Source organism: Labeo rohita, chromosome 25 (genome assembly GCF_022985175.1).
Source record: "Labeo rohita strain BAU-BD-2019 chromosome 25, IGBB_LRoh.1.0, whole genome shotgun sequence".
Classification (NCBI taxonomy): domain Eukaryota; kingdom Metazoa; phylum Chordata; class Actinopteri; order Cypriniformes; family Cyprinidae; genus Labeo; species Labeo rohita.
The window spans coordinates 20143694-20169123 of NC_066893.1; the positions used below are offsets into that span (position 1 = coordinate 20143694).

Below are 25430 nucleotides of genomic sequence, written 5' to 3' on the forward strand. Positions count from 1 at the left end.
TGCGTGACCCGGAAGTCCTGCATTTACTCTTGTCGCATCACTTGTGTGTCGTGTCTGTCAGCTAGCTGCTACTTACATAAACAACCCGAATTAAAATATGAAACATTTGACAGGAGAGTGACAATAAACACGTGTTGCACGAGGAATGAGACGGTGTTCATTTGCTTACGCTTGTAAACTGCAGTAAAGAAAAGTGTTTTGGAAACGCTGCTGTTTCGTTTTACACAAACTGAATTTTTTGCTAAAAGGACGCATTGTATTTGTTGGTAAGTGCATTCTTGTGAGCTTTTTTATGTTTGCTTTAAGAATTATGTTTTGCTTTAATAGTTAAGACCGTTTTTGTATTATAATTTTATTGTGGCCATTCAAGTGCATGTTTAATTAAGTCAGTTTGTAATTAGTGTAATTAATATTTATATTTTACGTCATTTATATAGTAGCGTGTGTCTCTAAGAAAATAGACCTAGATGTGAGTTAGAAAACACATGTTTAGTTGTAAACAACAAACAATAGTGGTGTTTGTAATCACACGCCTCTTAACTGACCTACATTACTGTAGTTATGAGTTAGTTAAGAAGTTAGTAACCATAATAAAAAGCTCAGATAAGAATTTGTGGTTGTGTTTGTGACAGCATTCATTTATTAATTCAAGTTAATATTAATAATGGCTATCATGTGTGTCTTAACCTATTTTAGATTAAGAAAATTAAATGCAATAATGCATTGCCATTCTTTGCTGATAGTGCTATGGGAGTGATTTAATCCTGATTTTTTTCTTCTACAGCTGCAAACTGTTTTTTTTTTTTTCTTTTCTGTGTTTAATTCTAGCTCAGGACGCTGCTTCATCTCTTAGTGAGTTTTCATTCCTTTGTTCAAACATCGATGGAAGTCATATGATCCCGTACATCCTGGAACGGGTTTAGTGAGCCCTTCAGTTCTGTTTGCAGTGACGGCTGTAACCAGGCGTTCGGAGGGGTGTGGCAGACATTTATGTGCTTCGCCCAAGATTATTTATTCACTTTACAAACTTCCTTATAGCCAACAAAGCCTGTGTAAATGGAGGTTCAACTCAAGTTCAAAGCACATTTCTTAGCATTACATAATTTTAAAATGGGAGCTTTTAATGTGAAAAAGAATATAAAATGTAACTTTATATAATGCTTACATGTTTTTAGCACTTATGGTCTAGTCTTTAGTTGAATTGGGATTGTGCTGTTTTGCAGGTAGACCAGATGAAATTTAGTGTAGTGTTTTGGAATTTGTACTAGATGGCGCAATTGAATCACATTTATGTTCATTCCCTTTTCCTTCTCTGAGACATTTGATCTAAGTTTGATCAATTGATCTATTTATCTGTCTATCGTATTTTAAAATCAGTATGTTTGAGTTGAGTTGCAAATGTATATTGTTTATAAATTGTTGCTTTTATATATCTTACAGATGTTGGGGATGTGACCCTTTCTCAAATTATTGTCTCAGCCACTCATGTGATCATGACTGTTCATCCTGTCCTGGTCCTGCTGCCCATTCTGGGGCTACTTGTGCTTCCGTGTGCACCTACGCATTTGTCGAACAATGAAAGGATAGTGGCTAATGTGACTGTGGAAAAACCGGAGAATTGTAGCCTGAAATATTGTAAGTCTATCTTTACTGCACCCCAAATATCCTTTTGATTAAAACTGATAATTTTTTTATCAGTTTAATATTTCTAAAAAATGTTGTTGGATTTCAGTAACATATTGAGATAAAGGTAACAACAAAGAATCGTTAGGTTTAAATCAGTGTGATTCTGATTCTGATCAGTATTGTTATTTATTAATTTAGGAAATTTCAGGAAATCAAAGGTTGCTATTCTGACAGAAGTTGTGTAAAAACACCATTTTCTTATATACACTACCTGCCAAAAGTTTTTGAACAGTAAGATTTTAATGGGTTTTTAAAGAAGTCTGCTCATCAAGCCTGCATTTATTTGATCCAAAGTACAGCAAAAAGTATATTTTTACTATTTAAAATAACTGTTTTCTATTTGAATGTATTTTAAAATGTAGTTTATTCCTGTGATTTCAAAGCTGAATTTTTAGCATCATTACTTCAGTCACATGATCCTTCAGAAATCATTCTAATTTTCTGATTTGCTGCTCAAAAAACATTTATTATTATTATTATTATGCTTAAAACATTTGAGTATAATTTTTCAGGTTTCTTTGAACAGAAAGCTTAGAAGAACAGCATTTATCTGAAATAGAAAACTTTTGTAACATTATAAATGTCTTTACCATCACTTTTGATCAATTTAAAGCATCCTTAATTAAAATAAAATAAAAGTCTTAATTTCTATCATTTCTTCCCCCATTTCTCCAAAAAAAAAAAAAAAAAAAAAAATTATACTGACTCCAAGCTTTTGAATGCTATAATGTATAATATTACAAAAGCTTTTATTTCAGATAAATGCTGTTCTTTGGATCTTTCTATTAATCAAAGAATCTTGATAAAAATGTGCTCGGCTGCTTTAAATATTCATAATAATAATAAAAAAAATGTTTCTTGACCAGAAAATCAGCAAATTATCATGATTTCTGAAAGATTATGTTGACACTGAAGACAGGAGTAATGATGCTAAGAATTTTTCTTTCATTACTGGAATAAATTACTTTTTAATATATATTTAAATAGAAACAGTTTTTTAAATTAGTAAAAATATTTTGAAATTTTACTGTTTTTGTTGTACTTTGGATCAAATAAATGCAGGCTTGGAGGAGAAGAGAATTCTTCAAAATATATTAAAAAACTTTTGACTGGAAGTGTGTGTATATTTATATTTACTAATAGGTTTTATTTAATTTTGTAATTTAATGTCACGCTTTTTAACACAAAGAAACTATTTAAAAAATATTTTTATATTCATATAATATATAATGCAATAAGTGTATAATAATAGATGGAAACAGTTTTTTTTTGGTTGCACAAAATGTTTTATATTCATATAATATATAATGCAATACATGTATAACATTAGATATTGGAAGATGACATATTTTTTTTTGTTTTTCAGACGAAACGTTATCTAAGATCTTGATAACTTTACCTTTGCGTTACATTTACATCAGCAGAATTAGTGATAACAATATTCAATTTGTTAGAGAAAACAATGTTTTAAAGGGCTAGTTCACCCAAAAATAAACATGTTGTCATAATTTACTCGTCCTCATGTCGTTCAGAACCTGGAAGACTTTTGACTTTAATTGTATGGACAAAAAAAAAAAAAAACACTAAGACATTGCTCAAAGTGTTTTGAAACCCATTTCAAAAAGAAATGAATCTGGATAAATGATGACAAAATGTTAATTTTTCAATAAACAGTCCCTTTAAGTTGGTAAAATGATGCATCTACATGATCAGCTAAGCTCTTGACAGTTCCATCAACTGGCCCGAAACTCTCAAATGGACCATCCTTATTGTTGATCCCTGCATATATAAGACGAAAAGGAAGATGAACACATTTGGTTGATTCTTTTCCACTAATTCTGAGAGTTAAACCAGCCTGTTTTCTTTTTCTTTATTTTTTTGAGGGCTTGAGAATGAAATGCAATCTGTGTGCTACCTTCAGAGATAAAACGTGGTACCTGTGCAATATCATATTTTTTAAAAAAGTAAAGCCATATGTTGTGTTTTGTTTTTTATACATCACGTTTTCCCCTTGAAGGACGTGCATTTTCAAAGAAGGCCATGTGTTTCGCATTTAAGATGAAAGGGAGGCCTGGGCTGGCTGTTCTGCTTATGCGCCAGGCGCTGCTTCAGCGGGCCATACCCTTCTACAGTCTTCGTCAAGACATGCTCTTTTTTTAATTAAATCACTTTCGTTTCCCCCCTCTCGCTTTGACCACACACGTTGTACTTGTACATCTCGCCACCTCTGTAAACACGCAGACAGCCGAAATGACCCCGAGGCGTGCTGGCTTTGTGTTCGGGGGTTAGAGCGGCTGGCCCTACCCCCGCCCCATAACACACACACGTACGTTGCCGGTATTGAGTTTCCATCACGGTAACCGTACAGTGATCGAAAGCAAGGTCAGAATCACCGCCGCCATCTGGAAGTCTGAAATGTTTGGAATGATGGCGAGCTATAAATACATAAGCATTCCACATTCCACTGCAGGGAACGGTGTGTTTTCGACACGTCAAAGACCAAACGTACTTCAGGCCAACCTGTGGTGATTTGAAAAATCAGGCCAGGTCCTCTACTATTTCACACCGCTCTTTTTGCGCCTTTGGTTTCATGCGTTTTCTGCTCTAAACAGCTGGAGAAGTGTTTAAAAGGGAAAAAATGCACGCGATGCAGCTGGCCTCTCGATTTAGTGTGTCAACGCTGACCAAGAGATGATTCAACCAGGGGTTTTCACCTCACGGAGGTTGATTATTGATTCACCTGGAGCTTTTAAACGCTGGATTGTCCAAATAGGGAAATGGGGGCATTTTGGACTATTCTGTAATGCCAGCGCAAGCAAATTCTTTATAGCCCCGTTGGTCCTGCCGTACTGCAGCCACCTGGTTAAGTAATCAGGGGAAGTGGGAATAAGGGAAAGAGTGGAGACGGATGTGGAGGTTGAGGTGTGCTGTACCTAACGCACACATGGCTGCTGGGAGGGGATCAAAGAGAGGTGCGGCGAGGCCTGTTTTTCCTCCCAGACGTGGCTCGTTCCCGAAGACTGCAGAGCTCAGGATATGCAGTTTGACATCCAGTAATGAGCATTCGGGGAACGTCTTTGTCCCAATGAAAACAACCCGAGGTTGATGAGTCACAGATTGCACTGTGCATTTTATTTCATATTTTAGAGCAAGCTGTAAAATATATTTCGCCTTGACACTCTAAAAACAATTTTAGAAACTTGGGTTTGGGTTATTTGTTCTCTTAAATTTGGGATGTGGTTGCACAAAGTGTCCATTTTTGCAATTTAATGTATTATGGATTGGAATTTTTGAATCTTTTTGTATTATATGTCCAGATTGATGTAATATTGGTGAAATATATGTTTTTACCTTGAATTTTTCATTTCTTGTGAATATACACTACCAGTCAAAAGTTTTTGAACAGTAAGATTTAGATTTTAGATGTCTGCCTGCATTTATTTTATCCAAAATACAGCAAAAGCAGTAATATTGTGAAATATTTTTATTATTTAAAATAACTGCTTTCTGTTTGAATGTATTTTAAAATGTAATTTATTGTCACATGATCCTTCAGAAATGGTTCTAATATGCTAGTTTGCTATTCAAGAAACATTTTATTATCATTATTATTATTATCAATATTTAAAGCAATTGAGTACTGCTTTTTTCCAGGATTTTTTGATGAATAGAAAGATCCAAAAATCAGCATTTATCTGAAATAAAATACTTTTATGTAGCAGGGATGCTTTAAATTGATCAAAAGTGATGATAAAGACATTTATAATATTACAAAAGATTTCTATTTCAGATAAATGCTGTTCTTCTGAACTTTCTGTTCATCAAAGAAACCTGAAAAAAAAAATTCAACATCATAATAAATGTTTTTTGAGCTGCAAATCAGAATATTAGAATGATTTCGGAAGGATCATGTGACTGGAGTAATGATGCTAAAAATTCAGCTTTGAAATCACAAGAAAAAATTGCATTTTAAAATGTATTCAAATAGAAAACAGCTGTTTCAAAAAAGTAAAAATATTTCCAAAATTTACTGTTTTTGCTGTACTTCAGATTAAATAAATGCAGGCTTCAGGAGCAGAAGAGACTTCTTAAAAAAAAAAAAAATTTAAAAATCTTTAAAAAAAACTTTTGACTGGTAGTCTATTTGAATTTGATTTGCTTTGTTGTGTAACTTTCCTGTTTTGTTTTATTAAATTATTATTTAATAAGCTGTTTTATTATTTTTTTAAATTAGTAATTCAGAACTTCAGAATTCATAAAAGTCATTCGTGAATCAGATTACACTGGTTGTCATTTTAGCTCACCACATTCAATTCGGTCTGCAACTCAAATTCACAATGCTTTTAAAGGATTAGTTCACTTCCAGAATAAAAATTTCCTGATAATTTACTTACCCATATGTCATCCGAGATGTTCATGTCTTTCTTTCTTTGGTCAAAAAGAAATTAAAGTTTTTGAGGAAAACATTCCAAGATTTTTCTCTGTATAGTGGACTTCTTTGGGGATTAATGGGTTGAAGGTCCAAATTGCAGTTTTAGTGCAGCTCTACACAAGGAATAAGAGTCTTGTCTAGCGAAACGATCAGTCATTTTCTTTTTTTTTTCATGCATTTTTGTAGATAGGACAGTTGGGAGATGACAGGAAAACAGTGGGAGGAGAGAGGGGAGCAGGGTCGGCAAAGGACCTCGAGACGGGTATCGAACTTGGGTCACCGTGAGCGCAGTAGCGCTGTATGTCGACGCACTAACCACAAGGCTATTGGCGCCGACCGATCAGTCATTTTCTAAACAAAATAAATATTTCTATACTTTTTAAGCACAAATACACGTCTTGCATTAGCTCGACTTTCACGCATTACCGACCCAGTGTTTACAAAGCAAACGTGCAAAGAAAATAAAATGCCCATCACAAAAAAGGTAAAACAACGATGATTTTGATGTTTGAGGCAAATATGTGAGTTTTTGGCCTACCCCACCTTTTTAAACCGGAATACACAGGCGAAAAACTAACCGCATGTGACCTTTCCCGTGAAGTTGCAGACTCGCATCATAGAGCTAGTGCAAGATGAGCATTTGTGGTTAAAAAGTATGGAATTTTTTTATTTATTTATTTATTTTACAAAATAACAAATCGTTTTGATAGATGAGACCCTTATTCCTCAGCTTGAAACATTTCCTTTGAAGCTGCTTTGAAACTGCATTTTAGACCTTCAACAGGTTTGCTCCCATTGAAGTCCACTATATAGAGAAAAGTCCATGTTTTCTCAAAACTTCATTTCTTTTCGACTAAAGAAAGAAAGACATGAACATCTTAGAAGACGTAGGGAGTAAGTAAATTATCAGGAAGTTTTTGTTTGCCGAGGCACTGATTCTGAACAAAAAAAAAACAAAAAACTGCCTACTCGGCAATTTATTTTGTTTTGAAGTCCATCAAAATTGACTGCAAACAAGGTTTATTTCAAGTAACAATCTTTAAAGAGAATGTTCTCTTGATTCTTTTGTTCTTCATTTTTCAGGTCCTCAAAATGAATCCTGTTCGAGGGCTTTTCTTAAAGAAAATGTGTGTTTTCTGATCAGCTGCTTAAATAAAACCCAGAACGCTTGTGAAAATGTAAACGACCTGTCAGCGGAACTAAGCGTGAAGACAAATGGTAATATATTTTCTTGGTTTGGTAATGTTTTCTTAACTTATATTAACGAATGAACCTTATTGTAAAGTGTTACCTGTACATTTAATTGTGTGACATTAGTACAATAACATGTTCCAGCAGGGCTCTATGTTTACTTTTCTTTTTAGGAGCACTTGTGCTCCCAACTTAAAAAATTTAGGAGCACAGTCAAAATTTTAATCAATAGTCAGAAAATCTGATTATTAAAATCTAGCATTCCCATTACGAGGTGATATTTGACTCCTTAAAGTGAATTAAAGGGGAATTTTGTTTTTACCTTTGTAATGGCATTTATAATGGCAAGTTTATTAAAAGTTTGTCATATTTTATGTCTTTTTTTTAAATTATATTTATAAGTTTTTTAAATGTCTAATTAAAACAACAGACTAAGAACAAGTAGAATAAGTTACCAATCAAATGAAATCAGTATTAACAAAATTAATTTGTACTACAGAGATGGCAGAGTAGAATACAAAAGTGGCTTGTAGGTGCATTTCATGTTTAATGAGGCTCAGAGGTGGCATGAGTGCAATCAAATTCATAAATTCATGTTGAGATTAATGTTTTAAATAAAATTTTGAATATAAAAATATTAAATGATTTAAATAACTTAAAAATACTTTAAAAATGAAACTAAAACTGCCAGTAGGTGGTGGGAAGTCACTGATTTAATTACTGAATCATTCATTCATTTGATTTGTTCGAACGCCTGATTCATTCAGGAATAAAGCAAATGACTGTCTTTATGAATGTGAAATTGAATCATTGACTTGCTAGATTTGTTTAAAAACGCACGTTCATTCATAAACGAAACTGCTGTGCTTGAATGGAGATGTGCAGCGGCTCAGTTGTGACTGTTTTAAGCTATTTTTGACAACGGAATAGAGCAAAATCAAGCAATAGTGTTATGGTCAGACGATTTAAGTCACTTCATATTAACTTGTTTATTTAACTATTGTATTAAATCAATATCTCATTTACAAATACATTTACAAATATTGTCACTCATCTTAGTTCATCGCAATCTCACAAAGTTCCATTATAATCAATGAAGCTCTCTACACTACAGAATCAATCTCTTATGGCTGCTAACACTGGCTTATGACACTCTCTCTACACTTTGTTTATGAAAGGATTCGTGAGATATGTCTGTGATACATTACTCGACATCTCAAAAACAGCGGAATCACAAATATGCTGATCGGGCCAGTCGCACTGGTGCTACAAAATGTTTTGGTTTTTTTCATATTCGCACGCAGTAGTTTTTAGTCACAAATGCAACTGAAATGGTTGCACTGTAGAGCCCTGTTCAGAAAACCAGCCAAATGTCACCATTTACCAACCCAAACTCTATTTTTGCAGACTCCATCCATGCGGGCAAAAATCAGACTGATAAATCGCCACTTCCTAATGAGTCTTCTGGCACCACCCCTTCAATTACTGTCACACAACCGTCACCAACTAAACCTAACGTCCGGACCACTAGGACTTCCAGTACCACAAAACCGACCACTTTACCAGACAGCTCTACGACTATAGCGGCCACTGACCTGCAGACAACTCCAACAGTGAAAGCCAACAAAACTGATGCAGTGCCAGAACTAGCGATCACCACAACACCAGCCATGACATCCACCACCACAACTACACCTAAACCAACCACAACCAGCCCTAAACCCTCTTCAACAACTACCAGCACAACAACCACCTCCACGACAGCTGCACAAACTACAATTCCAAAACAGCCTTCTTCACCTTCACCATCAGGGACCAATACATCCGCCAGCATCTCACCATCAGTGCCTACAACACCTTCTCCATCCACTCCTTCCGTAAAACCAATCCAAACATCTCCAGCATCATCAGAAGAGAAGCAGCAATCACCGACCACGCCAAAAACCTCATTGAGCCCCTCAGTAGTGGCATCTACACTGCCCAAGGACATTCCCAAAAGGGACCAAGCCATGATTGAGGTGGCCGGAGACCCTTTGACCAGCCACCTGTTGAACACAAGCTCCTTGTTAGCCGTTCTTCTGTTTGGCCTCCTCTTCTTCATGGTCACGGTGGCGCTGTTTCTCAAACAAGCGTACGAGAGCTATAAAAGGAAGGACTACACTCAGGTCGACTATCTCATCAATGGAATGTACTCCGATTCGGGGGTCTGACCTGGATTGCGTGGTTAACATTTCAGTATATTTCCGTTTTCAAAGGTTGGTAGCAGATTGACTTTGGTTTGAGACCCCTTGGTAGCACTCAAACGTTCAAAAGCCCCGTACGACTTCTAGAGGTGAGAATCCAGCTGGTGCTCGAGTGGGTTGGTATGATGTGTATCTTTTGTTTCTATGCAGATTTAGCTTCCACATAATTCTTGGCACATGGGGCTGAAGCCTTAGTATTAACTTAGCCCTCAACCTTCGTTCAACGAATGTCATTATATGGGATTCATAGTGCAATACTTGGAAATGTTCTGTCTAATCTGTCATGTCCAGTGTTTCATCTGCGGCTGATGAGTTGGCTGCAATAATTGCCTTTTTATGTTTGTCGGAACGGTTCAGGAACATTCAAAAAGTTGTTTATGAATTAATGCCTTTTTGTTTTTGTATGTGTGTGAGGAATAAATGCCAAACCAGGAATTGTGGCACAGAAGCACATTATTGTAAAGCCAAGGGAATAACTCAGCCATTGTGTATTTAGTGTCTGGAACAAAGAACAGATCAGAGGAAGGGATGAAGTATGACAGTTTGATATGTGCCAAATTGATTTTGTAAGTCTTAAAAGCTGCACTGTTAAAAAGATATATAATAAAGAAAAAACTTACTTTGCACTTTGTCTTATTTTATTGTGTGTGAAGTATCTGTCTCTACTAGATGTTTACTGAGCTTTGATCGATGCTAGGCTGACGCAGAATCTCTGCAACTGATTTCCACAAAAATTTGAACTTTCATCAGCATGGAGCTTCTATGTGTTTCACTTCTTCTAGATATAGTTCACCCTCCAAAATAAGATGGTCAGCATTTAACCATCAAGTTAAGAAATGTGGCATTGCTCTGAGAAAACTAAAATGAAACATTTAGGAGCAATGAGAAATGTACGACCTCATATGCTATACAACAGCCAATATATGTGACCTTGGACCACAAAACTAGTCAAAGTTTACATTTTTTGAAATTGAGAGATGCAACTATCTGAGGGTGCAAAAAAACCCCTGAGAAAATCGCTTTTAAATTTGTTCAAATGAAGTTTTTAGCAATGCATATCACTAATCAAAAATTAGGTTTTGATATATTTACGGTAGGAAATTTACAAAATATCTTAATGGAACATGATCTTTACTTAATATCCTAATAATTTTTGGCATAGAAGAAAAATCAATAATTTACAATACAAAAAATACTGGCTATTTGGCTATTGCTACAAATATACTCGTGCTACTTACAACTGGTTTTGTGGTCCAGGGTCACATATTTGTGAAATGTTTCAGTGTTTTTTTAATACCATTATTCATTGACTGCATTAAAACAATATTGTTTGTTAATATGTGTCGACATACAAAGTCTTGAACAACCAATCCAGTGAAGCAAAAGTATCCACCTTATGTTTAAAAGCAGAAGCAAGCCAGTTTTACAAATGGTAATCAATACGCCAAAAAAACATGATTACTACACTTTTACAATAATAAAACCATGGTTTATTTTGTGAGGGTTCGTAGAAAAATAGTGAGAAGAGTAACAACATGCAGTAAAGGGTAAAACTATGCACGACAAACCACTTTGTTCATAATTAACATAACACATTAAAATAATATGGTAAGACACAAGTTAGCAGTATCACGCCACAAAACAAGCTTCCACTTCACTGGTTTGAATCCTATCTCACGGGTAGGTCTTTCAGGGTGGCCAGGGGAGGGGAGGTATTCAAAGCACATCATCTGTTCACTGGGGTTCCTCAGGGATCAGTTCTTGGACCTCTCCTCTTCTCCATATACACTACATCCCTTGAACCCATCATACAGGCACATGGCTTCTCCTACCATTGCACACAGCTCTATCTTTCATTTCAACCAGATGATCCAGTGGTAGCTCCACGGATCTCAGGGCTGCCTGGTGGACATCTCGGCGTGGATGAAAGAACATCACCTACAGCTCAACCCGGCAAAGACTGAGCTCCTTGTCTTCCCTGCCACTCTGACTCTACAGCATGATTTCACCATCCTGTTAGGTTCATCAACAAATTACCCAATCAAGTTCAGCCAGAAATCTTGGTGTAATCTTTGATGACCAGCTAACTTTCGAAGACCATATAACTAAAACTGCTAGATCTTGCAGGTTTGCATTGCACAACATCAGAAAGATCAGGCCTTTTCTAACGGGGCATGCTGCAGAACTTCTTGTCCAGGCACTGGTCATTTCTAGGCTGGACTACTGCAATGCTCTTTTAGCCTGTCTTCCTTCACAGTCAAACTTCTACAAATGATTCAGAATGCAACAGCACAACTGGTCTTCAACGAGCCCAAAGCCCCCGCCTGCCTCCACTCACTGCTACGAATCTACACTCCCTCCAGAAGTCTGAGATCCACTAGTGAGCGACGCCTCGTTGTACCATCACAAAGAGGCACAAAATCACTTTCCAGAACATTCTCTTTCACCGTTCCTAGCTGGTGGAATGATCTTCCCAACCCCTCCGGAATGCCGACTCCCTGACATCTTTCAATCGACTGCTGAAAACTCGTCTCTTTCGATACTATTTGACTTAAAAAAAAGAAAAAAAGAAAAAAAGAGCACTTCCTATGTCGTTTTGCCTCTTTAGGATAAATCGCTTGATGTATTCCCCACTTATAAGTCGCTTTGAATAAAAGTGTCTGCTAAATGAATAAATGTAATGTAAATGTAAGTCCAGATACGCTTATAATAACTGGATCTGGCAACACGGAGGCTACAGGCCTAGTTATTATTATTAGGCCTAGGCTATTATTATTATCTTAACTAGAAAATCGATTTTTGTGAATCGATGTGAATCACTAAAAGACTAATTCGCGATTCAAATATAAAATGTTTTTTTCACCCACCCCTAATTCTTATCAGCCACTGAGCAATTTCTTTTAATATTTTGATGCTTTTAATATCTTAATGCTTTTAGCTGGTCCACTCAGCTCTTTTTAACACATTTTACCATGTTTACCATGGTAAAATGGTAAAATTTGTTACATTTTACCATGTTTACCATGGTAAAATGGTAAAATTTGTTACTCCAAATTAGCACAGAAAATTTTTAAAAACCAAGCTGAAAAGGATGCATAAGTTCAAGGGGTCCATCGCCTTGCTTTTGGAGCCAACGGCCCCCAGGTTTCCCATGGTTTCAAAGTGTTTTATGAGTAGTGCGTATCAATCAGCCTTTGGAGTAAACAAGATGCCACACATAAACAAGCCACATCTGTCAGCCAATAATTGCACCTTGGAAACGTGCGATGCACATTGTCTAATTTTAAAAGTCTGGAAGTTTAACGAGTTGAAGGGAAGGTGTGCCGACACCTTTACAACAAGCTCACCAGGGGACGGTTTTGTTTTGGCGGGAAACACAACAAGGGTTATGTGAAATGTGGATTTTATTAGAGAAGCACAGGAGTATGGAGTCTGTTGTTATCTTCTGCAAGCAGTTGTGCAAGTAGTTGCTGACCTGATCTGGCCTAAAAAAAAGAATTCCACAACCTATGATTACCACATTTCTTGTCGAGTGCTGCATTTCTGTAATTTCCAAAGGAATTGTCTCAAGCCTCGAAATTTCCCAATCTCTCACTTTCTTTTGGCATTTCATGTCCTAGATTTTTACTTCGTGCCAAAAGAGAAACAACGCAGACAAATTTCCAATAAAAACGTTAAGCTCGCTCTCCAAACAAAACAGTGGGCCTCTCATTTGTTTTGATGGTTTGGTATTAATACAAGCTATTAGCCAGTTATTTGCTACATCTTTCAGCAAATTATCTGTGTTCTCCTTGGTTGTGTAACTAAGTGGCAGACACATATTTCACCGTGACTATGAAATCCTGACTATGAATTTCCAGTGAGAGTAGGTAGCAAGCAACAGGGTTAGTGCAAAGCACATTGACATGATGCCTCTATAAACCCTTTGTTTTAAGAGGACTTGTTCCAGATGGCATCTGTTACACGCGAAATATGTCTTGCATTAAGTCTTGGATGCATTAATACAAAGTCTAATATTTAAAAGTAACAACGGGCAGTGGAGAAAGTGATTTTTTTTATTTGCGCGCGGTGCTTGGCGGATCAAAGAGAACGCCGAGAGCTATATTGCACAGGTGACTGTAAAGGCAGGTTTCATTACAGCATATTTCTCTAGGCCCGGGAATTACTGCCTGCTCCGCTCACACGCACTACCGCGCACATATGCTTTCACTTTGGACTTGGAGTTGGTTGCAGAACTTTACCATTCAGCCCAACGAGCGATTTCAGTCCGCCAGGGGTTCGGTTTGATCCTTGATGTTTACAGCACCTCAGGACTTATGAAAGAGGCCGAAATGAATTTGCATCATTGTATTTTACTTTTTTATAACGTGAGCTTTCATACGAGCGTGAAGAAACATAACAGGCTAGCAACTAACAGGAGAAACGGTGCCAAGCTTGGCATGTTTAAGCTGATGTTTTCTGAAGTACAAAGAATAACTGATCTGTCATTCACTTACAAAGCAGCTTTAATGCATTTTAAAGTTTTTATGTCTCCGTACAAAAAGCGAAATGAGATCTTATTAATATCTCAGCTGTTTCTCAGATTGTTCTCCTGAGAAAAATATTGCGGAAGAAACTAATGTGAATATGTATCATAAGGTTTCAGAACTCATGAGAATCTACAATCAGAGAACTCAAATGTGTCTCATCAAGTTCTTCCAAGACCAAATGAGATCTCTTTAAAATCCTAATAATTTCTCCTGCTTTTCAGATTGTTCTCCTGAGAAAATGACTCCAAAAGGCACTAATCTCAAATTTGTCTCCTAATGTTTCAGAACTCACATTTGAGAATCTGCAATCAGAGAACTTAAACATGTCTCATCAAGTTCTCCCAAGAACAAACAAGATCTCTTTAATATCTCAGTAATTTCTCCTGCTTTTCAGATGGTTCTCCTGGGAAAAATGACTCAAAAAGACACTAGTCTCACGTTTCTATAAAACGTTTCATATCTCTTATTTGAGAAAGTGCCATCTGAGAACTCAAATATGTCTCAGTGAGTTCTTTCAAGATCAAATGAGGTCTCTTTAATATCTCAATCATTTCTTCTGCTTTTTGGATTGTTCTCCTGAGAAAAAGACTCCAGAAAACACTATCAAACGTTTCATATCTCTTATTTGGGAAACTGCCATCAGAGAACTCAAATATGTCTCAATGAGTTCTTTCAAGACCTAATGAGATCTCTTTAATATGTAATGTCATCTACTTTTACTTAAAACATACTTGAGAAGACACTAGTCTCAAATTTGTCTCCTAATGTGTCAGAACTCCTGTTTGACTTGTGCACTCAAATGTCTCATCAAGTTCTCCCAAGACCAAAGGAGATCTCTTTAATATCTCAATCCTTTCTCCTGAGAAAAATTATTTCAAAAGACACTAATCTCAAGTTTGTCTCCTGATGTTTCAGAACTCGTATTTAAAAATCTGCCATCAGAGAACTCAAAAATGTCTCATTAAGTTATTCTGAGACCAAGTAAGATCTCTTTAATATCACAATCATTTCTCATGCTTTTCAAATTGTTCTCCTGAGAAAAAGACACCAGAAAACACTAATCCCACATATATTTCCTAATAAGTCAGAACTCATGTTTGACTGAGAAGACACTAGTCTCAAATTTGTCTCCCTGAGAAGACACTAGAGTTCATTTGACATTGTGCAATCAGAGAACTCAAATGTCTCAAGTTCTCCTAAGACCAAAGACTTCTTTAATATCTCAATAATTTCTCCTGCTTTTCAGATGGTTCTCCTGAAACAAAAATGACACCAAAAGACACTAATCTCAAATTTGTCTCCTATTGTTTCAGAACTCATATTTAAGAATCTGCCATCAGTGAACTCAAATTTATCAAGTCGTATCAAGTACTTTCAAGACCAAATGAGATATCTTTAATATTTCTCTTTAGAAAAAGATTCCAGAAAACACCAAATCTCACTTTTGTATCAAAATGTTTCAGGACTCATTTGAAAATCTGCAGTCTGAGAAATCAATTCGTTCTACTAAAAAAGGACACAAGTTTACTAATTTGATGTCTCCTAATATGTCCGAACTTATATATTGGGGAAATCAAATATGTCTCATCAAGTTCTCCCGAGATCAAATTAGATCGCATTAAAACCTCATAATTTCTTCTGCTTTTCAGATTGTTTTCCTGACAAAAAAAGACTCTAGAAAACACTAGTCTCACATTTGTATCATAATGTTTAAAAACTCATATTTGACAATCTGCCACCAGAGAACTTAACTTTTACAACTCTATATTCTTATTGCATTTAAAACAATTGAATCATGTTAGTATCTTTTTGCTTTTCTGTTGCTTCTACTGAAAATTCTCTAAAGTACCAGAATATAAAGCTTCAAAAAAGTATATAAGTGTGAAAACATGTCTTAGTGGAAGTCAGTGATCTCTTTATTTTCTCAATTGTTTCTCTTGCTTTTCAGATTGTTTTCCTGAGAAAAAGACCCTAGAAAACACTAATCACACATTTGTCTCCTAATGTTTCATATTTGACAATCTGCAATCAGAGAACTCAAATTTCTCTTATTAAGTTCTCTTAACACCAAATTTTCCAGCTCTTTACTCTTACTGCATATTAACAACTGAATCATGTTGATCTCTTTTTACTTTTCCGAAGGATTTTTATTATTATTATTAAACAATGGTTTCTTCTCCTGAAAATCCCCTGAAGTACCAAAATATAAAGCTGCATAAGCTCTAATATGAAAGTGGAAGTCTCAGTGCACGACTGTCTTAGTGTTAACCATAAATTACATATAGAACATAACATCACTTCCATTGACACAGCTTTGAATTTCCGCCTTTTATTTTTGAAAACAAAAAACAGAAATGACATTTTCAGAAAGATCATGTATTGTTCCTCACCCTTCACTAGGCCGCTATACCATAGTGAACCTATAGTGGGCTCCCTTTATCAGGTCCCAGTACAAAAGATCCTATTGTCCTCCCCTGTTGACAACCCAGGCTATAGTATATATAGACAGTCCTATGATTTTAAACATCACAATTAGTCATTGTGCACATATTAAAACGTAATAATAAAAAGTGAAATGCACAGATTAAGCACATTCTCAAAGATTTCAAATATGTCAGAATTCATTCTAACAATTCTGTCCTGCTCTGTTTACATTACCAGGCCAAGTTGTCACACTTTTTATTCCAGTGAACAGTTGGTTTATTTCTCTTTAGACACAAACCTAATGTCTTGGCTACACAAAAGCAATTAGACTTTTTGAACATTACTTGTCGACGTTGGTTGTCAATAAATCTTATAATGTTAATATTCCAGCCTGTTTGAGTGATTAAAATCTGTTTGTTACTGTAAAGTGTGCTGATAACAACATTGGCTGCCCACATGACTAAAGTTCATCAAGATTGGCCTTTCCAGCAACTGTAGCCAATAATAACATAAGGAGTACAGTGATACACACATAAACATAAAACACCATGGTGGTAACACACATAACACCTTCATAAAGCAGTAACATTACCTAAAAACAAAACACACACACACACACACACACACACACAAAAGATATATACAATTTTGTCAATATTTTCCTGTAAATGTATATGCATACTGCATTGTTTAAAAGAAATCAAATTTATTTTGCGATAATAACCGGCTGACTGTTCATCTATCCTCGCACTTATCTATTTTACAGTAGCATTTTACTTTTCAAATGTACTGATTGTGCGTCTCTACTACTGTTCCAATGGACTGGCGAGGCGAACGCGCCACAGCGCCGCACAATCCCACTTGATGACGTCGATCGGTTTCCGCTGTCAGTCATTCCCCTCCTCGTGCCTCCTCTACTATCGCTAGAAGAGTCGCTCGGGCGAAAAAAGTCCGACTGATCGACCTACGGACTACAAACTTTCTCCTAACACCAATACCTCGAAGAAATGGAGCTGGGATTATGGAATTAAAGCGAGGAGCGCTTGCGATGGAGATTTTATTGCTGGAACTGCTGCTTTGTTGTAGTCTGACGGTGGTTCGCGGTGAGTAAAATAGTTTTTGTGGAGTTTTTCCTACGGCTCTGAGGTGTTGAAGTCATTATATCACCGCGAACAATGTGATACAAAGTAAAACGTAGGCTACGAGCGCGAAACAAAGTCGCGCACGGTTTCGCGTAACTTTTGCTTGTTTGTTTTTGTTTCGCACGACAAATATTGACATATTTTTAAATGCAACTGTAGTTTTGAGAGGAAACTTTAGTGAGTTGAGTCTGCGTAAAGTTTGAACGAGTCTACGAGTCTACAGTGGGTTTGTTAACCGAGATGTGCACTTATAGAAGTTGAGTTGAGGCTTTAAAACTAAAATCAACTTTTTGCGATGCCTGCTGGAAGTATTTGACATGTTTGGTTGAGTTTTTAAGCTTACAGGACTTGTAAACTGCTCTGGTTGTGTGTTATGGAGGCCTCGGTGGTGTCGGATGTCAAACAGCGTGAAAAAGAGTGCGAAAATGATTAAATTGACTCTTAAAACTATCTTAAAAACGGCTGTTTCAAGCGAATTGTGTTACTGGTAATTTATCGGATAGACTAACGTTGCAATTTCAACGAAAACACTATTGAAGTTTATTAGGAGCAAAACATAAAGACTGGAAGCCAGCTCAAAGACTCAGTATAAAGAGAGTTAGATTTTCTTGGTAACTAACTTTCATAGTCAAAACAATCATTACTAGTCCTTAACAGGTAATTAGTTTGAAAGTTAGAAAGCTGTGATTAACAGTTAGTAAACGTCTATATGAGTAGTTTGTTATTTTTTAGATTAAAATTTAAATGAATGTTATGTATAAATGTTACGTCTGTCATTAACTAGTCACAATTTCTAGCTTTCCACTAAATTACCTAGTTCATATAAAATAAACCTGCAGAGTAATACATGAGTTCCTAACATTATAGTCTTACTGTATCACAAGGTAATAAACGCTAAATATGACCCTTGACCACAAAACCAGTCATAAGATTCAGTTTTTTGAAATTGAGATTTATACATCATCTGAAAGCTGATGTATGAAGAAGCTTTCCATTGATGTATGGTTTGTTATGACAGGACAATATTTAGCTGAAAAATCAAAATATTAAGAAAATCACCTTTAAAGTTGTCTAAATAAAATTCTTAGCAGTGCATATCACTAATCAAAAATTAAGTTTTGAGATATTTACGATAGGAAAATTACAAAATATCTTCATGGAACATGATCTTTACTTAACGTCCTAATGATTTTTTAACTCCATAGAAGAAAAATCAATAATTTTTACCCATACAATGTATTGTTGGCTATTGCTACAAATATATCCTTGCTGCTTAAGACTGTTTTTGTGGTCCAGGGACAAAATGCATAAAAAAAGCTAAATGCTTTTTCATTTGTTATGAAGCATTAAACTATATGTGTGTGTGTGTATATATATATATATATATATATATATATGTCACCTACATGTATGTAGAGCAAAAAAGTATAAATTTAAAAATCCATTTGATAACCTTGGAAACAAATGACTAATACCTTAGTGTTATAGAGAAGCATTGCTAAAAACTTTCCTGTGATAGTTGCTGGTGAGAAATTGGCGTTGAAACAAGCCTGTGCTTAAATATTTATAGTTTTAGCACCATGTACTCATTTTTGGTTTACTGGGATGTTTCTATTCACGCCTAGAGAGCGAGAGAGGGTTGAGCTCTGGTTTGGTGTTATTTCTGGGGCAAGGAAGTAGAACCGTGTGAATAGTTTAATTCAGATGGATTGAGTCGTATTATGTGCCTTACCTTATATTTGTTTAACTCATAGCTCATATCTATTCATAACTTTGCTCCTAACCAACCAAGTCCTTTTTGTATACCACCAAACTTTACTGCATAAATAATCCTTAAAATGATTAGTTTCTTTTAGACTAGTTTTCTAACCCATTTCAACTAACTTTGTGTATATATTGCTAAAGGTGATTCGTGTGTATTAGACTAGTCTTGTAATCCTTTCCAAGCTTTATTGCATAAAGACTATGTAAAGACAGTTAGAAATGCTTAATTTGAATGTACATGAACGTGTTCTATTAAGCATTTTGTTATTTAACTCATATTAAAAGTTGTTTGAACGATGTGAGTCCTGTAAAAAAATAAAGGTTCCAGTTAGATCCAAAAAGGTTTTACAGCTTGATTCTGTTGGAAATCCTTTAATAAGTTCCGCAACAAACAATTTAATTCTCTCATGCCGTAGTAAACCTTTTATAAATGGATGCTTTAGAGAACCTGTTATCCAAATTGAAAAGCTGTAATATGATGAACTTGCTGGTGGTGCAAAGAACAATTGAAGAACCTTAAGTTTTAACAGTGAGGGAACAAAACCTACTACTTCTTGCCTGAAATGTTCTGATTTTGGCATTATGAGGTGCTTCAATTATTGCAGGCCTGCATCATTTGTATGCAGCTGCTGTTGCGTTATTACAAGCTATTATATTGCAATTTTGAGAACAGACTGTCATGTTATTTTTCTTTGGCGCTTGGGCTCGGCGTTCTTAAATTTTTCTAGAGAAAAACCTTATTTATTCAGGTCACGTCAATAGTGAGTGGCTCATTTGTTGACATGTCGCTATGTAAGGTTGGAAGTGTCTGCCAGCAAGCATCGCTGCAAATGTCAGAGCTTCGTCTCTGGAGTTTTTCTAGTACAAATTTAATAAGTTGTAACCCAGTGTTTTTTTTTGTTTTTTGTTTTTTTCAAAAAACTTTTTTTCGTTTTTGTGTATTCGAAGACAAATGTGATGGAGTAAAATCTGTTTCATGTAATGCTAATTTAACATAAGTGAACAACAAAAGGCTTGTTGAATTTTAGCATAACAAAAACCACGAAACTTTTTGATGCTATTGTAAAGCTCCTACTGCCAATGTCAATCACTCCTTAAGCTAATTAAACAAGTTTGCATTTGAATGAAAGGATTTTTTTTTAATGAATGTAACAACCAGTCTCTATTTTTGTCCTACTAGAGGTCTTGCAGGACTTTAGTGTGTTTTAAATTATTTCAGATAGGTAGATAGATATTTAGGTGTGAATTATTTTATTGGGATCATAAGAAGATGTCAGAGAGTTCATGGTTAAAAAAAAAACGTTTGCATACTTGTGTGTTTTCTTTAACACAATCTCTGGCTTTACTGTATGGTCTCTTGCTGATAAGGGTTGGAGGAAGTGAGCGACCGGTTTTGATCGTAATCAGGCAGATCAGGTAGGTAAAAGGAGATTGAGGACAGAGGAAGAGAAAGAAAACAGAGATAGTGAATGAGCTGAGGAGCTTTTCATTTGAAGCTCTTTTACCCACTTTCCAGGACTCTTCACGTGCTCGTAGACCTCTAGCCTCCTTTGTGCTCCTCCCTTCTGAAGACGGTTAATTCTGGTGACAAGCTCAGACTCCTTCAGCTGTTTCTTTGTGCTGTTCCTCTACAAAGGAGGAGCCCGGTGGGCCCAGGTGCTCTGAACTCCCCCTCCTGGCACTACAAAAGTCGGAGAAGAGCGGAAGTTCCTAAGTCATATGGGTGCTCGGGTATAAACTGAAAATGAGTTCTCCTAGGGACGCGTGTTTAGGGAGATTAGCCATCTTCACGCTGTGGCTGAAATTTATTGCGGGACTTTGACTGATTTTGTTTCCTCTAGTAAGCCGCAGTGTTTAAATGTCCATTGAAACAAGGCTCGCTTTGCTTTTGTCCTCTGGATCTCTGGCACGTTGCCTCTAAAACCATTACAAAGTTGCTGGAGTTCATCTGTTTTCCCTTTTCTTTCTCGTAGTGAGATCAGATGTGCTCTGTAAGAAAGATTTGTGTCCAGAGAAGTTGTGAACTTGTAGAAACGTCTTTCAGGAGCCTTTGAGTGGCTTCTAATTTTGTTTCTATACAGTAAAACCTCTGAAATATGCAAAAAAGGGTGAACTATAAAAAGTAAAGTTTGCCAAAACAATTTTTGAGTTGTATCTATCTGTCTGTCTATCTGTCTGTCTATCTGTCTGTCTATCTGTCTGTCTATCTGTCTGTCTATCTGTCTGTCTATCTGTCTGTCTATCTGTCTATCTGTCTGTCTGTCTGTCTGTCTGTCTGTCTGAGGTAAAGAATAATGTTATATAGAATCTTTCTGTTTGTCTGTCTCTCTGTAATTTCCTATCTGTCTCTACCTATATATATCTATCTGTCTGAGGTAAAAATAAAGGTTATAAAGTTAAATCTAAAAGTAAAGTTTGCCAAAACAATTTTTGAGTTGTCTGTCTGTCTGTCTATCTGTCTATCTGTCTATTTGTCTGTTTGTCTATTTGTCTATTTGTCTATCTGTCTATCTGTCTATCTATCTATCTGTCTATCTGTCTGCCAGTCTGTCTGCCAGTCTGTCTGCCTGCCTGTCTGTCTGCCTGTCTGTCTGTCTGAGGTAAAGATTAATGTTATATAGGATCTTTCTGTTTGTCTGTCTCTCTGTAATTTCCTGTCTATCTCTACCTATATATATTTATCTATCTGTCTGAGGTAAAAATTAAGGTTATAAAGTTAAATCTCTGTGTCTGTCTGTTTGTCTGGCTGTGCATGTCTGAGGTAAAGTTTGTCTGAGGATATAAAGTTAAATGTCTGTCTGTCTGTCTGTGTGTCTGTCCTCTAAGTCTGTTTATCTTTCTGTCTTTCTCTTGGTCTGTCTATTATCTGTCTATCTGTCGGTGATAAAAATTGAGGTTAAAAAGTTAAATATCTATCTGTCTGTATGTTTTCCTGTCTGTCCTTCTGAGTCTATCTGTCTGTCTCTGTAATTTTCTGTCTATCTGTCTCTCTACCTATATTTATGTCTGTCTGTCTGATGTAAAATTAAGGTTATAAAGTTAAATCTCTGTGTCCATCTGTCTGTCTTTGTCTGTGTCTGTCTGAGGTAAAAATTGTCTGAGGTTGTAAAGTTAAATATCTGTCCGTCTGTCTATTTTCCTGTCTGTCCTTCTGAGTCTGTCTGTCTGTCTTTTTGTCTTTCTCTCGGTCTGTCTATTATCTATCTATCTGTCTGTCTGTGGTAAAAATTGAGGTTATAAAGTTTAAATATCTGTCTGTCTATTTTCCTGTCTGTCTGTCCTTCTGAGTCTATCTATCTGTCTGTCTGTCTGTCTGTCTGTCTGTCTTTCTGTCTCTGTAAGGTTATAAAGTTAAATCTGTGTGTGTGTGTGTCTGTCTGTCTGTCTTTCTGTCTGTGCCTAAGGTAAAAATTGTCTGTGGTTATAAAGTTAAATATCTGTCTGTCTGTGTGTCTGTCCTTCTGAGTCTGTCTCTCTATCTTTCTGTCTCTGTTTGTTTGTCTATCTATCTGTCTGAGGTAAAAATTGAGGTTATGAAGTTAAATATCCGTCTGTCTATTTTCCTGTCTGTCTGTCCTTCTGAGTCTGTCTGTCAGTCAGTCCTCTCTGTCTCTCTACTGGGGATGTCAATGATTAATCGACAATCAATTAACACTATCGATGGTCGATTAAGCAGTTTAATTTTGGGGTGGGTGCGGCTGATGTGCAAAACGTGTGTAAGCGGCTGTGAGTAACTGTGGCGGGGCTGGATCTTTTACAAAAATAATCCACTAATGTACAAATTACGCTTTTAATGGGATCCAAACTTTAAAAGTACATTAAAATAACATAAACATAAAAAAGTACATAGAAACAATCCATAGTCCTTTAACACTGGATGCAATGGAAATTTAGTAACACTTGTCATTATATTCACATAAAAATGTTTCATTATATGAGCAGCAGTATGTTTTGCCATAACACTGCTGGTGGCAGCAGTTCACTGACCATGTGGAACAGCGGCAGCCCGCCGTACTTAAGTTACGCTTAGGATCATTTTATTTTAAATGCTGATCATGTCAATTACAAACATTGCGATTGTGTTTTAAATACAACAACGAGCACCATAAAGCTATTTAAAAAGGTGCATTTATATATGAAACAGCCAACAAAGTAAAATGATCCCAAACGGAACTACTGCACGCTCTTTTAATTTTATCAAATGATCATAATCGCATCGATTCATTTTGCAATCCTGCTACTAGCCTTTTATTTTGACAAAAAAATGCCTTTCGTTCATGTGAGGGAGCTGGTGTTTTGAGTGGGATTTGCACATCTGTCATGCCGGTGCCACTGCAATAGATGCATTTTGCAGTATTAAGGTTAACGATTTATCATTTAATTTATTCATTTAAACAATGATCGATCATGGGAATTATTGAAAATTGACATCCCTACTCTCTACCTATCTATATATCTGTCTGTCAAATGTAAAAATTAAGGTTATAAAGTTAAATATCTGTCTGTTTGTCCGTTCTGAGTCTGACTGTATGAGGTTATAAAGTATCTGTCTGGCTGTCTTCCTGTCTGTCTGTGTGTCTGACTGTCTGAGGTAAATCTCAAAGCTGAATAAATAAGCTTTCCATTGATGTATGGTTTGTTAGGATAGGACAATATTTGGAAATTTACAAAATATCTTCATGGAACATGATCTTTACTTAATATTCAGAAAAGAAAAGTAGATAATTTTGACCCATACAAAGTATTTTTTCGGCTATTGCTACAATTATACCCGCGCTACTTAAGACAGGTTTTGTGGTCCAGGGTCACATATATTTATAGTAAGTAAGGTACACCCTTCTAAGATTCTAATTTTCTTAAAGTATAATCTAGCTATCCATCAGCTAATGTGTTTGTTTTCACTAACTGAAATGACCTGTAGTGAGTAATCTTGGCTGTTTGGGTAGGAGATCATGCTGGGGGGGCTGGTCGTGGTTCTTCAGCATCATGCTGGTGGTGGTGGTGTTTTTTTCTTGCACATTTGGGCCACAGAGGTCTGTGTGATCTCATAAAACAGTGCAGCTGTTGGGACGAGGTTATCTTTTTAATCCCCACTGCTCTGTGCTCGCCGGGGAAGGAGGTGTCACAGTCCTCCCAGGCTCTGCTGGACCATTCCAAAGGCTTTTCTGTGCAGATGGAAGCATATGCTGCAATTATGCCGTCTAAATGACGTACATTGCCAATAGTCCCACCAAACTGTGTAATATGTATATCCTTGAAGAAACTAGCTGATAAGAAGAAAGAATAGACCTGCATCTCCTTTTCACAGAGATTCAAGTACACCTCTGTCTTTGATGTAGTTGGAAAGCTGGAAGAAAGGAGTGAAAGAGGTGAACAAAATGATTGAAGAAACAATCTGTGGGCCGGGCAGAATGAGGACGGACAATTGTTATTTGATGTCTGGGGTCTGTTGTTGCTTACAGCATGTGTACTTCACGCCTCTGTCACTGTTTAGTAGACGGAGTGCTGTGTTTGTATGAAGTGTATACAACTGTAAATCATCATATAGTTGCGTTTACACTTGCCAAATAATTGCAAGACACTTCCTGTGGTCATAGCTGGGCATTTAGTTCGCAATATCTGTATGTTGTTTTGGACTTGTGGTCTGTAAGGATAGAAGTATATATAAATCTGGCTTCTCAGCATGTTGTGGGAATTACTAAATATGCATATGTGTGTGCTGTGCAGGAAGCCACTGATATTTAAATAACGTGACTAGCTAAAACTGAGCATCTGGTGTAAATCTCCTCTTCCTTTTTCCTTTTGTGAGCTCAAAGTTAGATTTTTCTAATCAAAAGTGTATAGTTCATTTTATTTGGGTTCAGCCTTTTAAACTATTTTAACTGGGGCTTTTAGTACATTTTTGTTAAAATAAATGTTAATGTATTTTAAATAAAGGAACACATTTGTGACCCTGAATCATAAAACCAATCGTAAGTAGCACCGGTATATTTGTAGCAATTGCCAAAAAGACATTGTA

At 36.2% G+C, this 25430-nt stretch overlaps 2 protein-coding genes across 6 annotated transcripts in view; both read left to right on the forward strand.

The window, feature by feature from the left end:
- The first annotated feature begins 13 nt into the window (after positions 1-13).
- wu:fa25f02 (uncharacterized protein C11orf24) lies at positions 14-10178 on the forward strand. 5 transcript variants are annotated; one of them, XM_051100113.1, is made up of 5 exons: positions 14-266; positions 785-975; positions 1441-1635; positions 7202-7336; positions 8717-10178. In XM_051100113.1, exons 3-5 carry the CDS (start codon positions 1494-1496, stop codon positions 9517-9519), a joined length of 1080 nt encoding a protein of 359 aa, XP_050956070.1. In that variant the 5' UTR covers positions 14-266; positions 785-975; positions 1441-1493; the 3' UTR covers positions 9520-10178. The 5 variants fall into 5 exon arrangements, with proteins under 5 accessions (XP_050956070.1, XP_050956071.1, XP_050956068.1 ...); XM_051100114.1 differs by having other exon boundaries at positions 785-852; XM_051100111.1 differs by having other exon boundaries at positions 829-975.
- Positions 10179-17392: 7214 nt separating this feature from the next.
- lrp5 (low density lipoprotein receptor-related protein 5) overlaps positions 17393-25430 on the forward strand; it is a 79577-nt gene continuing 71539 nt past the window's right edge. Inside the window, exon 1 of the mRNA XM_051099595.1 lies at positions 17393-17608. Coding sequence (XP_050955552.1) covers positions 17527-17608 — 82 coding nt within the window. The 5' untranslated portion in view covers positions 17393-17526. The remainder of the gene's footprint in view (positions 17609-25430) is intronic.

Coding starts and splice junctions, on each gene's coding strand:
- wu:fa25f02 (XM_051100113.1), top strand. CDS start 1,494: ATGACTGTTCATCCTGTCCTGGTCCTGCTGCCCATTCTGGGGCTACTT. Junction 1,636..7,201: donor GAATTGTAGCCTGAAATATT/GTAAGTCTATCT, acceptor TTCATTTTTCAG/GTCCTCAAAATGAATCCTGT. Junction 7,337..8,716: donor ACTAAGCGTGAAGACAAATG/GTAATATATTTT, acceptor CTATTTTTGCAG/ACTCCATCCATGCGGGCAAA.